General features: G+C 43.2%; 1 protein-coding gene across 4 annotated transcripts in view; it reads right to left on the bottom strand.

Annotated features, from left to right (window-relative positions):
* TSEN2 (tRNA splicing endonuclease subunit 2) overlaps positions 1 to 12688 on the bottom strand; it is a 49511-nt gene extending 36823 nt beyond the window's left edge. For 2 of the 4 annotated variants that reach the window (XM_032262278.1, XM_032262280.1), the window contains exons 1-4: positions 12583 to 12688; positions 7107 to 7312; positions 4526 to 4607; positions 1257 to 1293 (exon numbers count right to left, since the gene is read on the bottom strand). In XM_032262278.1, the coding sequence (XP_032118169.1) occupies positions 1257 to 1293; positions 4526 to 4607; positions 7107 to 7295 (308 nt within the window). In that variant the 5' untranslated portion in view covers positions 7296 to 7312; positions 12583 to 12688. The other 2 variants (XM_032262281.1, XM_032262279.1) reach the window with 2 other exon arrangements.
* Between the last annotated feature and the right edge of the window lie 7055 nt (positions 12689 to 19743).

The following is a 19743-nucleotide window of genomic DNA, read 5'->3' as shown; positions in this document are numbered from 1 at the left end:
AGCCCTAGGAAATGAATACAAGGGTCAATGAAACTTCCTGGATGGGGATACTGTAGTGCTTACAAAGGGATGTTCTTCAGGGAGGTTGCTGTCTCCCTGTGCAGAACCTCTACATGGCAAGCTGGCTTGACCTCACGTCACGTTACGGCTAGCCTGGCTAGAATGCAGTTGTGACAGGTGAACTCCCACTATTTCTGACCCCTAGGTTCTGTTGTGGCAACCTGTCTGTACTGTAGCTCCTTCAAGGCTGGGGGCTCTGCCAGCTTCTTAGCAGGTCCCTCTCAAACACCAGAATCCCACTCCTGATCCCAGCCTGAGATTATAGCCAGAACTGCTATTGAGATCTCCCTGGTGCCACCACCTCCTTGTCACCCGCTGGCCATGGGGTTGCCAGGCATGTAACCCAAAAGGAGCTGCTGGATTTTGCCTATACGTGCTAGAAGCAAGATGAACAAAATCACTGGGGACTTGAGGAGTTTTATAAGGTTTCATGGAACAGCTGAGACTTGTACTGTACCACAGGGACAAAAAGGTTGGGGATGGATGGAGACAGTCAACAATTGTACCAAGGGACCACAAAGTATGGAGGTGCAGAGAGGAGAAGGGCCTGGTCCCTGCTCTCCAAGAACCAACAGTCTCTTGACAATCTGAACCCACATATGACAGATGAAGAGAGTGCTGCACGCCAAAGCGAACTGTGGGGACCAGAGGAGGGGACGGTGGTAAGGAGAGAAACCCAGGAGAGGTCATGCATGAGCAGGACTGAGGACATGCAGGAATCAGCCAGGCCGCCCATGTGTGTTTGGGGAGTTAGGGAGAAACGTTCCAGGAATGTCTAGGAGTAAATGAGGAAGGGGCTCTGTGAAAGCCTCTTTCTCTGACTCTACAATGTAGCTTGAGGAAGCGGGACAAGACCATCTGTGCCCACCCGGCAGAAGGCTGGCTCAAAATCTAGGCCCAAGCATATGAGGACTTAATAACATAGCTTTTACAGGATAGTATTCATAATTTGGAAAGAATTCAACTGGCAAAATAGTATTTAAACAAACTCATGTAAGGCATTTTAAAAATGATTTGATCCACATTAAATTCAGACATAACTTTCAAGGATATATCTACAAAAAAAAAAAAAAAAAAAAAAAAAGAAAAGAAAAGAAAAAAAGGTGTGGACTGGACTGCTCCACGGGACAAGGCTACCTAAAACTATCTGACTTAAACCATAATTTTTACAGAAGCCAAAGTTCATTATGACTTACCTCTTTGATGTGATGATAGGCATGTTTGTCTTCACATCTGGAACAAAGAAGTTCTATTAGTTTCAGGCAAATTTCCCATAAGGGGAACAAACACTAAAAATCTAGGAAAGACTGAGAATTTGAAGATTCACAAAATCATACACCTAGAAAGTTAATACAATACTGTCCAGTCAACAATGGCAAAAACGTGCTTTCTATGCCTCAACCTCCCGAGTAGCTGGGATTACAGGTACCCTCCACCAAACCTGGCTAATTGTTGTATTTTTAGTAGAGACAAGGTTTTGCCATGTTGGTTGAACTCCTGACCTCAGGTGATCCACCCGCCTTGACCTCCCAAAGTGCTGGGATTACAGGTGTGAGCCACCACACCCAGCCAAACTTGTTTTACAATTATGTAATACATTTATATGGTTTCAAAGTCAAATCTATAAAGTCTTACCTCTCTCTTCATCCTGTTTCATCCCTTCCTACTGGGATTTTTTTTTTTTTTTTTTTTTTTTTGAGACGGAGTTTCACTCATGTTAACCAGGCTGGAGTGCAATGGTGCGATCTCGGCTCACCGCAACCTCCGCCTCCTGGGTTCAGGCAATTCTCCTGCCTCAGCCTCCTGAGTAGCTGGGATTACAGGCACGTGCCACCATGCCCAGCTAATTTTTTGTATTTTTAGTAGAGACGGGGTTTCACCATGTTGATCAGGATGGTCTCAATCTCTTGACCTTGTGATCCACCCACCTCGGCCTCCCAAAGTGCTGGGATTACAGGCTTGAGCCACCGCGCCCAGCCCCTACTGGGATTTTTAAAAATTATGGGTTACCCTTCCATTTTAAAAAATTGGTTGGGCGTAGTGGCTTGTCCCTGTAATCCTAGTATTTTGGGAGGCCAAGGCGGGCAGATCACTTGACATCAGGAGTTCGAGACCAGCCTGGTCAACATGGTGAAACCCTGTCTCTACTAAAAATACAAAAATTAGCCAGGTGTGGTGGTGCACACGTGTAATCCCAGCTACTCACTCAGGAGGCCGAGGCAAGAGAATCGCTTGAACCCAGGAGGCAGAGGATGCAGTGAGCTGAAATTGCAGATTGTACTACTGTACTCCAGCCTCAATGATAGAATGAGTGAGACTCTGTCTCAAAAAATAAAATATGTATTTTATATTTCCATCTTTTTAGGTAAACCACAGCACAGCATGTACTTTCCTTTACATTGTGCTGTCTTCGCTTACCAGCATATCCTAGTGATCCCCCATTCCTGTCTCAGCTCTGCAGTCTTTCATTATATGGATTAATCATATAAACGTGGTTTATTCCTCTGGTCCTCTCCTGATGAACATATAGGTTGTTCCCAGTCTTTGGATATTACAGTGTTGCATGAACAGCCCTGTGCTATTTCTTTTCATATTTTGTCAGTGTACTGTTAAGATAAATTCCTAGAAGTGGGATTGCTGGATCAGAAGTAAATGCATATACTGGGACAACTGGATATCCACAGGCAAAACAACAAAGCTGGACCCTTACTTTACACAGTATACAAAAATTAACTCAAAATGGACCAAAGGCCTCAACTTAAGAGTTCAAACTATAAACCTCTTAGAAGAAAACACTGGGAAAATCTGCATGACTTGGACTTGGCAATGGTTTCTTAAATAGATACCAACAGCACGGGCAATAGCAGACAAAAATAGATAAACTGGACTTAATTAAAATGAAAAATTTTTACCATTTTACACTCATTAGGATGACTATTACCATTATTATATAGTTTTTCGAGAGGGAGTCTTACATCATTGCCCGGGCTCAAGTGCAGTGGCACAACCTCGGCTCCTGCCACCTCTGCCTCCCAGGTTCAAGCAATTCTCCTTGCCTCAGCCTCCCGAGTAGCTGGGATTACAGGCAACCGCCACAATGCCCGGTTAATTGTTTTGTATTTTTAGTAGAGATGGGGTTTCACTACATTGGACAGTCTGGTCTTGAACTGCTGACCTCGTGATCCACTGGGCTCAGGGATTACAGGCATGAGCCACAGCGCTATTATTTTTTTAAATAAGTGTTGGCAAGGATGTGGAGAAATTGGAACCTTTGGTGCATTGCTGGTGGGAATGTAAAATGATGCAGCCAATGTGGAAAACAGTTTGGTTATTTCTTAAAATGTTACACAGACAATTACCATATAACCCAGTAATTCCATTCCTGGGTTTATATCCATAACAACTAAAGACAGACTCAGATACATGTATGCCAATGTTCACACCAGTATAATTCAGAAGAGCCAAAATGCAGAAACAACCTAAGTATCCATCAGCAGATGAGCTAAAGGAACTATGTCCATATAATGGAATACTATTCCACTATAAAACAGAATGAAGTTCTGATATATGCTATATGGCAGGAATGAACCTCAAAAATATGCTAAGTGAAAGCAACAGACACAAAAGGGCAGATATTGTATAACTGTATTTATATACAGGAAATATCTATAAAAGGTAAATTAATAGACAGAAAACATATAAAGGTTACCAAGGACTGAGGGGAGAGAGGAAACGGGGAAAAGAAAACAAAGTAAATGCATAAATAATTTTGCTAAACATCGCTAAATTCACTTCCATAAGGGCCGTACCACATGCACACCACCAGCAATGCAAGAGAAAGTCTGTTTCTGAAGTCCTCGCCAATGCGGTATATTGTCAGACTTCTGGATTTTTGCGTGATTGTTGAAATGGTATCTCAGTGCAGTTTTAATCTGTGTATTTTCTATATACATTAAAAAAAATCCTTTCTAATTATGTTTTAACATGCTGGTGTTGGTTCTTAAGTAACTACTGTAAGAATTCCTTAGAGAAATACACTAAGTTAAAAGATTTGTAAATTAAAGAGAATTAGCAAGGAAGAACTACATACATTAGTATGTTTTAAGATACATGTCATGGCTATTATAAATTCTAATTCTGGAAATAAAATTTTAAAAATTTGCATAGTGCAACAGGTGAGCATGTACTTAACTACCAACACCTGCCACAACCATAGTACTCTGCTAGGCAAACACTTAACAAAAAAGCCCAATTAACACTTGATAATTCTAGAAATTAAACACATTTTCACCCAATCACAACCCTTTTGCTTTGATTAGAATTATTCTAGGTGTTAACTTTGGTAGTAAAATTGCCAGTGTACATGTTACTTCTCTAGAATTTGACTATACAACCTGAGGCATAAGATCAAACATGAAGGAAAATGATAATTTGTCAAAAGAACTGAATGATGCAACAACTTTACCTTTCCATTTAGCAACCACTTTAGGATCTGAAATTGTGAAGCTTGGACGGCTTCTTGAAAGAATACCTTTTCCAAAATAACCCTTTCAGGAAGAGAGAAAGCGAAGTTAGCTTATGTTTAGTTACCAGTTTTTTAGTTGGGGTAGAATATACAGTAACTCCTCAGTAGCCACAAGCGGGGACTGGTTCCAGAACCTCTGGTGGATACCAAAATCTGCAGAATGTTGAGTCCCCAATATAAAATGGTGTAGTACTTATATATAGCCTATGTAAGTCCTCCCATATACTTTAAATCATCTCTAGGCTGCTTATAATACCTAATGCAATGCAAATGCTAGGTAAATAGTTGTTATACTATAATGTTTAATAAAACATAATGACAAGAAAATAAAATCCACGTTTCGTACAGATGCAATTTTTCTCCCCAAATATTTTCCTTTCTTTTTTTTTTTCAGACAGAGTCTCGCTCTGTTGCCAGGTGCCAGGCTGCAGTGCAGTGGCGCAATCTCGGCTCACTGCAACCTGCACCTCCCGGGTTCAAGCAATTCTCCTGCCTCAGCCCGCCAGGTAGCTAGGACTACAGGTGCATGCCACCACGCTCTGCTAATTTTTTTTGTATTTTCAGTAGAGACGGGGTTTCACAATGTTGGCCTCGATGGTCTCGATCTCTTGACCTCGTCATCCGCCCACCTCGGACTCCCAAAGTGCTGGGATTACAGGCTTAAGCCACCGTGCCCGGCCTCTCCCCAAATATTTTCTATCCAAGGCTGGGTGAATCTATGGAAGTGGAACCCATGATATGGAGAGCCAACTATATCCATCTGAGTTAACAAGAGGTTCACCCCACTTTTCAGGTCTTCACATTTTCTCTCTGATTATCTAATGATGACTAATGATGTTCTCAGCATAATACCTTTCTAATCGTTTGTAGAGTACTAGTAAGTTTTTAGTACACCTCAATTATCCCATAACTAATGCTTTCAGTCTAGGTTTGTTAAGCTGAGGGCAGGCAGAGGCAGAGTTTCTTCTCCACTTGTGGTTCAGGAACACAGTGTACCTGAAAGCAGGAGCCATGCCCACCAGATGCAAAAAAACCTCTTGGATTCTTTTGTACTCCAGGACTGAAGTATTCCTCTCATTCCTGCTGATTCCCAAAACAACATGTATCTTTCCCCTTTTTATTATAAAATATTTAAACACATAGAAAATTTAAATAATAAAAAAACAAATATCCCTTTCTCTATCTAGATTAACAATCAGAATAAATAGGCCAGGCATGGTGGCTCATGCCTATAATCCCAGCACTTTGGGAGGCTGAGGTGAGCAGATCACTTGAGGTCAGGAGTTCAAGATCAGCCTAGCCAACACGGTGAAACGCTGTCTCTACCAAAAAATACAAAAATTAGCCAGGCATGGTGTCATGTACCTGCAGTCCCAGCTACTCAAGAGGCTGTGGTGGAAGAGTCACTTGAACCTGGGAGGCAGAGGTTGTAGTGAGATCACGCCACTGCAATCTAGCCTGGGTGACAGGGTAAGACCCGGTCTCAAAAAACAACCAAGAACAACCCCACCACCACCAACAACAAAAAAACAAGAATAAATTACACATTCAGCACTTCATAAAGCCTCTTGCTTAATGTTACATACTGTGAATGAAGGCCTCCCTGAGGAGCTGCCCCTGGCCTACTCAGACTCCCGCCTCACCATGTTCAGTGCCACCCACTCTTCTAAAAAATGTCTAGAGAAGACACATTTATGGAGACAAGACACTGATCTGTGGCTGCCTTGGGCTGACAATGAGAGCAGGGATTAACTGTGATGGGCACAAGAGAAGTCTGTGGTGATGGGAATGTTCTAAAACTGGACTGTGGTGAGAGTTGTGCAACTCCATAAATTTATGACAATCACTGAATTGTATACTTAGAATGGGAGAACTTTATAGTTGTAAATTATAACTCAATAAAGCTGCTTTTTAAAAACGCCCACAGTAATGAACAGACTATGGAAAATCTTTTTTTTAAAGAACTACCATTCTTCATTCAACTTGATCAATGCCAGAAAACAATAAAAACTAGAGCCTGTCCTCATCTGAGAAGAGGTCCCCCACCGGGAGGCAGCAGATAAGGAGCTCCATGCCACAGCCCCATGCCAGAGCCCCATCTGATCTGTGCCTGAGCAGGGACACTATGCCACACCGTGGCTACCTCTGGGAATGGAATGGGAGTGAGTGGGGAATTTTCACTTTTACCCATACATTTCTGTAAATTACTTTTTTTGTTCCTTCAATAAACATACATTGCTTTTACAACTGAAAGACAAAAAAAAGTCAATCCATTGACCCTACTTCATGGCTGAAATAAAGGTTTGTGGGCAGGGGTGCTCCATCCGTCATTCTATTACCCTAACATATGGCTTTTGGGCACCAATTCAAATTGTACTCTTCCTACAACTGGACCAAACTTCAAGGAAAGAAAACACATTGTTCATGGTTGGTGTGGGGGGATGGCAGGGATGGGGAGAAGGAAAGGACTGCCTGCTCAGGGTTGTCTGAAAGTAACCCTACCGAGGCCGCCCACACTTACGTTCCCATAGAGCTGCTCGATGTCCTCTGCATTCCTCACAATCACATTATTGTTAATCATTTCAGCACGGAATATCTTGAATTCTTTCTGAGGACCATGGTCCTGACCAAAAGGGATTGGCAAGGGAGACTCATAAGTTTCATATACTCTTCTTTTCCTCTTTGGGGCATGGAAAACTGCTTCTGCCATTTTTCAGAGGAGGCGTTCTTGAAAGAGTAGACAACAAAGAGAAAGAAACAATCAATAGCTACCTTGATCCACAATATGAGTACATCTGTACTTAGGCTCAGGAAACTTTGTGGTCTGTGTGAAGAAATCAAATATTTGTAAAGCAATAAACTAAAAGTAATAAGAACAGTTTGCGTGAGCAATGCAAATCACATTGACTTAGAATAGTGCAGTTAATCCCCACAATAACCCCCAGAAAATGAGTGGTAATCTTTCTACTCTACCTGATGACACTGAGACCTAGTGACATGCCCGAAGCTGCAAGGTTAGGTCTCCTGAGAACAAGCACAACCGGATTTCTGTCTACCAGGATTGCTTCCATTTCACTTACCCAACATAGACATTTACTACCAGGAATTCCTAATAATCACCGGTGCTGGGGATACAAAGACAAAACTGAAACCCTGTCCTCAACAAATTAAATCTCATGAGCACTTCACTTTCCAAGAATATCTTAAAATATATACTAAACACTGGGTCAATCAGCTCCCAATTTTTAAAGTATATTAATAAATCATAACAATGACAGCAGCAGTTATCATTTAAGGATCTATTACATGCCACCAAATGCTACTGGCTTCAAGCAGGGACTCTAAAGCCAGACTATCAGCATTGGAATCAACTTTACCACTTCCTAGCAGTGTGATTTTGGGCAAAAGTCACTGACTCTCTCTGTGCTTTAGTTTCCTCATCTGCAAAAATCAGGATAAGAACAGACTCTATTTTATAGTTAAGATCCATAAAGTGCTTAGAACAGTACCTGACACACTATGATTACTATGCATGTATCAGCTATAATTAGTATTACAGGGTGGGCAGTAGCAACACCATTTTACAAATAGGAAACAGATTCAGGCTAGAGGTTTGTAAAGGATCCCAAACGTGGTGGCATCAGATGACGCAGGTCTGCTGAACTACCAAGCCCACACCCTCTCCCTGGGTTCTGCCGAAAGCACAGGCAGGGTCTGTCTACTTTTGTCTCATGACTATTTTCTCAAAGTCAGGCGGTGGAGGGTTACTGAGCAATAATGGAACTACCCACTGTGCACCCAGTACTACGAGGCAGAAAAGGAAGCCAAAGCCAGTACCTATCCCTCTGCGGCTATACATAGGACCCAAGAAGGCAAAACAAGTATGTAACATACATGGAAACACAGAAAGCAGGTGGGAGCTAATGGAACAGGCACGATCCAGTAATGTCTAAAGGAGGGAAGTAAATGTGAGCATATTGTGTGACACAGATACAGAGATGTACTTAACTAGGAAAACTTAACCATTTACAAGGGAAAAAAATGTAAATGGTACAAGACATTCTACTCAAGGAGCAGCTTTCCTGGAATCAGACGGGAGGCTTGAATCTGCTGCTCCCTTAGTACTAGGTCTAGACTTGATTTCAATTGAGAGCTTACCTGGTGCTTGAAGAACTAGTGCAGCCAAATCATACACATGTTTAACATACATGACTCCAAGCCCTCACAAGGGAAAAAATAACACTGTTTACTTAGGTGGCTCCTGCACTCTAGTACTTGCAACCCACTGACAAGGGATGCCATCAAGCCTGAAATAGTCAAGAAGGTGGCCAAAGCTGAGGGAGGGAAAGGTGAGTGGCTTTAAGAGTGCCATGACCACTGAGAAATGAAATCAAGGTGTAATGATATCTTTATCCAACATCTCAAGGAAGAAGTTGCGGAATTATATGAGGACACAGAGAAACATAGACTAAAGAAAAGTTAGAGGAACTGATAAATCAATTACAAAGATGACCATGAAAAACAAGAATTGGGAAGTTGGAACCTTCCTAGAATTGCCAGTGTTCCAAGCAGCAACATGCTAGATTAATTTCTAAATAAGGTTCTTTGAAGGAATTACATACTGAGCATTATTTCGTACATTTTATATTTATGCATGCATCTTGCTGTATAGTGTTTATAACAAAACTGTATCTACTACATGTTCACAGAAAACCTAAGAAATTTTCTTAGGAGCATATTTTGACTAGACTTTACCTTGCTTGCTGACTTATGCCTCAGCCCAAGCCAACCATCACATTTAGTACTCAAATGCAGATACAATAATTTATTCTAAAACTGAAAATAAACACTGCTTTTTGGGGGCAGGATGTTGGTCTCCAGTAAGGCACTTTTTGAAAGACTTCCAGGAACGGTTTGGACTTCTATGAGATTTTTCACTTTTATAATAACCTCTGCTCAGCATCTGACTTGTATATATTACACTTAGATTTTAAACAATGAAAAAAGATTTAATGGCCAACTTCAAGAAGCTCTAATAAATTCTCTCAACAAATAAAGAGTTGTATTTTAGTTTGCTTCATTTGTTCAGCGTTTTTCCCTTTCAGACTACTGTCACACCTAAAAAAGACCAGACTTAGCTGTGACACTTGATGGAAAGAATTCTGTACTCCAACCCAAGTGTGTGGGATGGAAGGGTCCCTGCCACAAAACACACCCCATTATCCAAGTTCTTGTGTCACTCTTGCTCATGTGGCTTCACACACCTCAGGAATTGGGCTCACAGGAGGCCTTCCACACATACAAAGCCACCACTATTATTCTATGACCTTGCACAACCCACTTTCTCTAAGCCCAGTTTCATCTTCAAATTGAACGGGACTGGAGGAGTCTGGTGGTTCCTCAAACTGTAAACACATACATGATCCAGCAACTCCACTCCTAGGTACAGACCTAAGTGAACTGAAAATATATGTTCATGGAAAAATTTGTATGTGAATGTTCACAACACTATTATTCATAATAGCCCCAAAGTGGAAACCATCCAAATGTCCATCAATAGTTGACCAGATCAACAAAATGTGGTCTATCCATATAATCAAATATTATTTGGCCATAAAAAAGGAATGAAGCTCTGATACATTCAACAACACTTGAAAGCATTATGCTAAAAGCCAGACACAAAAGACCAGATGAGACAATTAATATGAAGTGTCCGGGATAGACAAATCTATAGAGACAGTTTACAGGTTGCCAGAGACGGTGAGAAGTGGGAAATGGGGAGTGACTGCTAACAGACATAGGGTTTACTTTGAAGGATGATGAAAACGTTTTAAAATTACACTGCAGTGATGATGATGGTTACATAACTCCGCAAATACTAAGACCACTGACTTGTACACTTCAGAAGGGTGAATTTTATGGAATTACATGGTATCTCAATAAAGCTATTTTTAAACATTCAGAAGTAAAGACATCCCCCCAGGCCATGTCTTGCAAGAATAGCTTCACAGATACCAGCATGAGGCTTCTAGAGAAGATAGAAAGAAACTCTCTGGGAAGGTAGAGCTCACTTTCCAAGGGGGAAAGATTCAAGAGGACAAATCAGATGATCTCTAGTCTCATGGAAGAGTCCTCTTGTGCTGAACTTGAAAGGCAAAGCAGAGGAGAAAACACTGCATTCCCCATGTCTGCAATGGACATTCAAGAAATGGTTCCTTAGTGCCATGACAGGAAAACAGCATGCTGTTAAGAGGTGGGATGTGAGTAAAATAAGAAGAGGAAACTGTCACAGGTAGGTACAAGATGCCAGGCACTAACTGTGTCATGTGCTGCACATGTGGGTACTATAGTCATCCCTTGGTATCCACAGGATTGGTTCCAGGACTCACCTTCTACCAAAATCCACAGCTCAAGTCCCTTAAATAAAATGTTGTAGTATTTGCATATAACATACACCCATCCTCCTAAGTCATCTCTAGATTAGATTACTTATAATACCTAATACAATGTAAATGCTAGGTAAATAACGTTATTTTTGTGTATGTGTTTTCAAAATTTATTTTTCCAAATATTTTTGATGCAAGACTGGTTGAATCCACAGATTCGGAACCTGATACGGACAGCTGACTGTACTATCTTCATTCCACAGGCAAGAAGAGCGGTGCCTGAGGTGCACAAAAACGTACAGGAAATACCGGGTAAGTCGTCAAGAGGTTCGGTATGCAAAGGCTGGTTTGGAATTGGAGTTACACGGAGCTTCTTAAGTAGAGAATGATGACTGAAAAAAGTAGGTTAAGAAAAGTAAACCACGGAGTGGTACATCACACAGAGTGGTCCTCAAGCTTAGCTACCCTTAACTCCTCATGCCCGGGCCTGACCTGCAATCAATTACATCAGAATTTCCTGGGTGAACCCAGGTGATTTTAGCATGTAGCCAAACACTGGTGAAAGCATGGTCTATTCAAATTCACTTAATCCCAATAGCCCCCTGAGGTAAAGACTATTTTTATTTCCATTTATAGATGGGGAAAGTGACGCAGAAGGTCTGAGCGCACCCCTGAGGAATTGTTATTTCTCCTTTCCCCAACCTACGCACACCTGACTCCGGAGCTGCATGAAGTATTCTTACTTTCTGTTAAAAGCAACGCCTGTTTCTTAATTCTTCCCTTAAGCACACAAGCTAACACCTCTTAGGTGCTGGTAAATGTCTACTAGAAGCACAAACAAAAAGGGGGAGGTGGCTCCATTTAATTTCCAACTTTCCTGGACTGGGTGCCAAACAAACCTGGTTTAAAAACCTCCCACCCAGCAAATCTCACCTTCTCCCAACCAAAACACGTTTGGAGCTCCAGCTGCGCACCTCCTGGGCTCAGGACGGCACGGATGAAAGGGACAAAGCAAACAATCCTGCCTCCGGGGAGCTTTCAAGTTGGAACCCGAGAATAAGCCATATAAACAGATAATAAGCCTTTGAAAGTTGTTGTGAGGATTAAATGCATAATTTTGCAGAAGGTGTCTCGTTCAGGGCCTGCCACGTGGAAAGTGCTTACCAGGCGACAGCTGCAACTATTAATACAAATAAACTGCGCACACGCCAAAAAGCGTTATGGGACGCACGAATTCCTAACTCCCTGTCTTAACTTACCCCTTTGCTTCTTACCCTGGCTCCCCCCACCCGCGACCCAACTCCACCAGAGACTGAGGGTCCTCTCGGGCACTGTCAGCAGCCTCTTGGCGCCCCAGCCCCACCAGCCCCGGACAAGGCGTCGGCGTTTCCAAGAAGAACCAAGGGCTGCAGGCGCACAAGGAAGGCGTGAAGTCAGTGACCGTGCGTGCTAGGAAGCCTGGCTCTCCGTCCCCGCCGGCTGTGCGACTCCAGCACAGTCCCTGGGCCCTTTCCGCTCTCGCCCTGCAAGGCTTTCGGAAGAGCTAGATTTCCTTTCGCAACGAAACCCAAATTCGGCTGGGGCCGCACGTTCCTCGCCCAGGGACCTTACCTTTCTCGGCCCCATGCGCTCACTGTTACCCCGGCAACACTGGCCTTTGAGGCGGATACCGCTGCCGTCAAGCAGTGCGGCCGCAAAGCCAGCCGAGTGCGCAGCCACAGAGCGCCCGTCGGGACTTGGCGGAGTGCGCCTGCGCACCGCCTGGTTGCGGGTATTTGTGTGCGCCTCCTCTGCTCCTGTCGGGGAACGCGTGTGCGGAGGGTGGCGTGTGCTCTTTGCTGGTTTCTGCGGGATTGTACGGACGCAAGGACGATCCCGCAAGACCCATTTTACAGATGAGATGTAGTTACCCGCCAAATGTCACATAGTCACGTGGGAGGTGGGAAAGACCTAAAGTCTTACGCCCTTGGAGGGATGGGATGTTTGAGGCGACCGGCAGGACTTTATTAAACGGCCCTGAGGAAACTGATCTCAGCTTTCTCAGTGTAGAAAGAGGGTCACAGCAGCGCACTTGTATACGCTGCAGCATGCGGGGAGCTTGTGAGGATGCTCCCTCTGGCAGACACGTGGCCAGAAGCCTCTGTGTGCTCAGACTACCTCTGGAGTTAAGGGACGACAGGCGGCAGGTCCACCTCCTCTGCATCCCCATCTTCCCCCCGTCGTCACTGGCCGTGTGATCTTGAATGTCTGACAGCATTTCTGAGCTTGAGTTTACTGAAAAATGGGCCATCAGAATTATGGGAGATGAGCAAAACTAGAGTGCAGTGGGAAGTTTAAGTTTCTCCTGACCTGGTTATTTTAAAGAAGGCCTGTGGGGAGTCCGATATATACCTTCGCGAATATGAATCACAGGAGTTCCACCGCACAGACTAGGCAGGAGGCAAAGGAGGGTGGCAAGAAAGAGTGGCAAATACTGCTGGAGAGATTCATGGTGCTAGATATGATGATGGATGTTGAATTTTGGCCCTTTGCCAATGTTCTTGCCTCCATTCATGCATGCATGCTGTTGCCTCTATGTTCCCTCCCCTCTGTCAGCTGCAGTAATTCCTGGTCAGCCTTTAAGTCTCAGCTCAGATATCACCTCTTCTAGGAGACTTCTTGCCTCCCCAGACCTTCTTGGGTGATTTGCCTATGTGTTCTGCAATAGTCTATGGCATGTGTTGTCCTTGTTTTTTCTGGCCCTTTTTATTTTTTATTTTTTTGAGACACAACATGGGTGAATATCAAAAACACTATGTTGGGGGGAAAAAAAACATGTATCAGAGGCTACATATTCTAGGATTCCTTTGTATTTTTATTTTTAATTTTTTTTAAATTTTTTGAGATGGAGTCTCGCTCTGTCACCCAGGCTGGAGTGCAGTGGCACGATTTTGGCTCACTGCAACCTCCACCTCCTAGGTTCAAGTGATTTTCTTGCCTCAGCCTGCCAAGTAGCTGGGATTTTTTTTTTTTTGAGATGGAGTCTCGCTCTGTAGCCCAGGCTGAAGTGCAGTGGTGCGATCTCAGCTCACTGCAACCTCTGCCTCCCAGGTTCAAGTGATTCTCCTGACTCAGTCTCCTGAGTAGCTGGATTACAGGCACCCACCACCATGCCTGGCTGATTTTTATATTTTTAGTGGAGATGGGATTTCACCGTGTTGGCCAGGCTGGTCTCAAACTCCTGACCTCAAGTGATCCTCCCACCTCAGCCTCCCAAAGTGTTGGGATTCCAGGCGTGAGCCACCACACCCGGCCTGACCCTTTTTAAACTGCACTGTGGGCTTGCTCTTGCTAGAGTGAGATCATGTCACAGCATTCAGTGGATGCTCTGCCTGCAAGGACCTTAACTGCTAGGCTAGGGAGTTCAGGCTTTAGATAAACCAAAATCAAAGAGCTTCGTGGTAAGAATGTTGCAAGAAAAGGGAGAAAATGGGCAAGAGTCACAGGATATGGTATCAGGATGGATTGGGCAGGGGAGAGACGGCATGAGAGAGCTGTAATATTGGATCAGAACATGCCAATTTAAGAAATACTGGTTTTAGAATTAGAGGGCTTTAACAATGAAAGGGATTCAGAGGTTGTCCAATTAAACTTCCTTATTTAACTGATAAGAAAACAGGTCCAGTGGCAGTGTGAGTTGTCAGAGATAACCGAGCAGGTCTGAGGTATGGCTGAGACTAGAGCCAGGTCTCCTAAATCCCATCCCAGCTTGTGGAAGGATTTGGGATTTACTGATAATGGGATCTCAGATGACACATCTGTCCTCAACAGAAGGTCCAGAGTAGAAGCCACTGAATAAGAAATCCATCCACCCCCTAATTTTTTTTAAATTAAAAAAAAAATTCAGGAAATTTTAAAAAAGAACTTTTTCCCCAAGATTTTCTCCTCAAGTGCATTTTAAACCCTTTGATATTTTTTCAAACATACAACATAAAAGTAGAGAAAATAGTCCAATAAATCATCACCTCCAGCCAGGTGTGGTGGCTCACACCTGTAATCCCAGCACTTTGGGAGACTGAGGCCGGCAGATCACCTGAGGTCAGGAATTTTCCTGACCAACATGGATAAACCCCATCTCTACTAAACATGCATAATTAGCCGAGCGTGGTGTGGCACATGTTTATAATCCCAGCTACTTGGGAGGCTGAGGCAGGAGAATCACTTGAACCAGGGAGGCAGAGGTTGTAAGGAGCTAAGATCGCGCCATTGCACTCCAGCCTGGGCAACAAGAGCAAAACTTCATCCCAAAAAATAAAAATAAAAAAACAATATAAATAATTGCTTCCACAACCTTCAACTTTTCGTATCTCATTTCTTTTGCATTCTCCATATACACACTCTTATCTCCTTGCTGGAGTATTTTAAAACAATCCCAGACATTATATAACCTCATGATATTTCAGTAAGTATCTCTAATAGATAAGGACTTAATTTTATTACAATGCATCTGCATCTACATACACACACACACACACACACAGACACACACACACGTGTCAACTGTGTAGTTTGTTCTCATTATCTGAGGTAATTCTGTTCTACAAGGTTGCTACAAACACTGAATTAGTAAATACTGAACCATTGTTTCTAGGAGAAATTACGAGGTTAGGTGTCTGTGAGTCTGCTCACAACATTTTCATCAACTGATCAATACATAACCTCATTTTATGTGTTTCTGTTTAAAGACACCTTATATAATTTGTTGATTTATCAACATTGACCTCGAAGCCAACAGCACTATAACTCCTGCCTAAAGGCACACCTGTTTCCTCCAATAAGGCACATTTATCTTACACACCTATTTTCTCCAATAAGGCACATTTCTCAGCTGGGGAACACCAGACAGCACTTCAGCACTCCACTTGGGGCCTTTTAAACAGTTAAATCACCAATAAAAAGCACAAAAATGCAAAAAAACATGGCACAAACTAGAGCTCAAAAAAGCATATTTATTTATGGTATGAAAGCTGAAACTGGAAGGCAGAGTCTCCTTGTTCAACTTCAGCTGGGAATGTGCACATTGGGTGACTCAAATTTTTTGGTGCTCTGTGCACGAACATATCTGCAGATGACTGTGACAGTGAAGTACTGATTATGATGTTACAAATAAGTTTTAGCAACTAGCTGAGTTTGTCAATACAGAATCCAAGAATAGGGATGATTGACTATACCAACATATCCCCAATAGGACTAGCACATTTAATAAAATGAACAGTTATCTGTGCAATGTCCCACAGAACCCCTAAGTAATATTTGGGATATACTTAAGAAAAAAGATTATCTGAAATTCAAGTTCATCTGAGTACCTTATATTTTATCTGGCCATCCTAGTGACAATTTATTGGGCATTTACTATGTGCCAGCCACTTTTGCATCCACGATCTTATTTAATTCTCATACCAGGGCTGTGAGACAACAGAAAACAAAGAAAACAAACAAAAACCACACAACATTCAATACTGAAATATAAAAGTAACAGTAAGTGTCAGTGGGAGGTCAGGGAAGACCAGGATGAGTTTAAGAGCCTGGGAGGCTTCCAGGAAGAGGTGGCCTATGATCTGTACCTGGAGGGGAGGTTAGCCTTAGGAGGAGGAAAGGAAGGGGGCAAGTGGCTGTCTGGGGCACAGGGCACGCCCATGTGCAAGGCTGGAATGGGCCTTGGTTCCGGAGCCAGGGAGGAGCTGGGCCTGGCCAGGGCTGGAGGTCAGAGCTGTGATAAGGTCTGATAGGTAGGGCGGGGACCGATTGTGGAGGCAGTTGAATTCCAGGCTTGGCTTTTGGACTTTACCCTGCAGACAATGGGGAGCCACCAGCGTTTCTGAGCAGGGCAGGGCAGCCCCAGCTGTCGCCCCATTGTTTTTCTGGAGACAGTATCAAACCCTGTAGTATTTCAGAGAGTCCACCAGATGGAGACATTTCAGCAAATTTAAACCACCTAGTGTCTGGCTGTCACTGCTTTACTGATGTAAAAACAAAATACAGGGATCCTACTAAGCTCCAAGTCTTTACTCAGCAACCTCAGCAGAAAATGCAAGGGCTGTGAAACAAAAATCAAATCAGAGACATAGTCCAGCTTCACTCTGCTGGTGAGCAAAGTGGGACCCTTACTATCCCATTTACAGGTGAGGAAGCTCAGATTCTGCAGCGGACATTTATGCCATTATTTAGCAGACTAACACCAGGCTAGGCCATGGGATAGAGTTGACACTGTGTGTGAAGGGACAGGCCGGGCAAGTCCCCAAGGCATTGCCTTGCTGTGTGGGCTCTAAGGGCTGAGAGTCCCTTGTGCAAAGGGTAAAGAATTACCTGAGATCCAGAAAGATCTGTAGCACTGATGATGAAAGCTATCTGGATTCCTACCATCTGCACTAATCCAGGTGTTTTTTAAAGACAGACCCACTTAATTCTCTCCAGCAACCTGGTGAGTCAATGATCATCATACTCATTTTATAGTTAAGAAAACAGATTCAGAGAGGTGAGATGAGTTGCTCAAGGTCACACAGGGAGTAAACATCGGGGAAGGGGACAGCCTTGGTGGCTCCTGCCTGTAACCCCAGCACTTTGGGAGGCTGAGGTGGGTGGATCACCTGAGGTCAGGAGTTTGAGACCGGCCTGGCCAGCAAGACAAAACCCCATCTCTACTAAAAATACAAAAATTAGCCAGGTATGGTGGCATGTGCCTGTAATCCCAGCTACTTGGGAGGCTGAGGCAGGAGAATCACTTGAGCCTGGGAGGCAGAGGTTGCAGTGAGCTGAGACTTTGTCACTGCACTCTAGCCTGGATGACAGAGTGAGACTTCATCTCAAAAAAAAAAATTAAAAAAATAAAAAACCAAAGAAAACAAAAAAAAAAAAACCACAACAAAAAACATCAGAGGGTGGACTAGATTTCATATTCCTATTCCTGCCCTGTTTCTTTCCATGAACAATCAAACAAACTCTACTTCTGGGTAAATTTCCTGGAGAAACTTAGGCATCTGTGTCCAAAGAAACAAATACAAATATTTTTATTAAAGCATTATGATTTGTAATTTTTTTTTAAAGGGAACAACCTTTAGCCAGGCATGGTGGTGCATGCCTGTGGTCCCAACTACTATGAAGGCTGAGGCAGGAGGATGGTTTGAGGCCAGGAGTTCAAGGCTGCAGTGAGCCATGATCACTCCACTGCGCTCCAGCCTGGGTAACAGAGCAACACCTTGTCTCAAAAAAAAAAAAAAAAAAAAAAAGACAACCTAAATGTTCATCCCTAGAGAAATGGATATGTAAAACATGGTATAAACTGTTCATACAGTGGAATACTATGTAGCAATGCAGCAGCTGAAAGGAGTGAACAGATTTTTTTTCTTTTTTGAGACAGGGTCTGGCTCTGTCACCCAGGCTGGAATGCAATGGAGTGATCACAGCTCACTGCAGCCTTAAACTCCTGGCCCCAAGCCATCCTCCTGTCTCAACCTCCTAGGTAGCTGCAACTACATGCCTGTGCCACCACACCTAGGTAATTCAGAACATTTTTGTAGAGACAGGCTCTCACTATATTGTCCAGGCTGGAGCTCTTTTATAGACAGTATATATTAATGTAGGTAGATTTCAAAAACATAACATTTGTTGATAAAGGCAAGATGTACACCAATGTGAATCATATGATACCATTTATGTAAATTAACACATAATAATCAAATGCTAAATATATGTATAGATATATTAAAATATTTGAAAATAACGGGAAGGATATCCACCAAATTCATTAGTTATCTGTGGGACTTGGGTAGTAGATAAAGGGACTTCAGCTTTGTCTCTATTGTTTTATTTCCTAAAAAGAAAAAAAACAATCAGAAGCAAATATGGGTGGTGGGATTATAGGCGATCGTCAAATGTTTTATTCATTTGTATATTTTAATATTTGAGCAAAGAGATGCTTCAAGCAAACAAACAAGTACAAAGCTAGGAAACAACAAAACCAAAGTAATTTTGCTACTTAAGATCAACAGTTTGAAGATAGAGGTAGCCAGTACTCCAGGAGAGCCTTGAGGAGGCTGGGAAGGAGGTCAAGAGCCCATAGGTGCTGGCTCTGCACAGAGGCCTGGGATTTGTTGTTGTGGAAATGTGGCATGGTAGGGTCCCTTTCACCAGCATTTCCAGGGCAGGAGCCCAGTCCTGGCACTCCACCAATGATCCCACCACCCTGCGACTGCCATCCCTGCCAGAGAAAGTGAGTGCCAGGTGAGGATCGCTTCAAGGAGGAAACAGAGGACCGAGGAGCAGGTGCAGGGGCCCTGGGGAGAATGTGGCTCCTTCCGTGGGAGCAGGGTGGCTGGCAGTGGCCACATCTTCTGGTTTCTCACCCTCTTTCCCTTCTTTTTGGCCATTTTCTCTGAACTCATGGTCAAATAGACCATTTCTTAATGTGTCCTTGACAGACCACACCCACTTTCCAGCACCAGACGCTCCAACTGGAATAAAAGGGCAGTCCTCATTTTGTGGGTCTCCCAGGGCCGTGCTGACTGACGTGTGAAATCACAAGCCCTAGCGTTCTTTGGAAACTATTCCTCACTACCAAGAGATAAAGGATCATCGCTTCTCGTCTTTCCCTGCTTCCTTTCCATTTGTCATAGTACACAAAATAATATGGGTACACACTGAGCCTAGAGTTTAACTTTCATCGCCCTGCTTTCCCACTCTTTGATTCCTCACCATGCCTCTGTTAGTAAATATTTTTATTCTCCCCATTTTAAA

Source organism: Sapajus apella, unplaced genomic scaffold, assembly GCF_009761245.1.
Source record: "Sapajus apella isolate SASKATOON/1434 unplaced genomic scaffold, GSC_monkey_1.0 scaffold128, whole genome shotgun sequence".
In the NCBI taxonomy this organism is placed as follows: Eukaryota; Metazoa; Chordata; class Mammalia; order Primates; family Cebidae; genus Sapajus; species Sapajus apella.
This window is presented reverse-complemented; position numbering and strand designations above follow the sequence as displayed.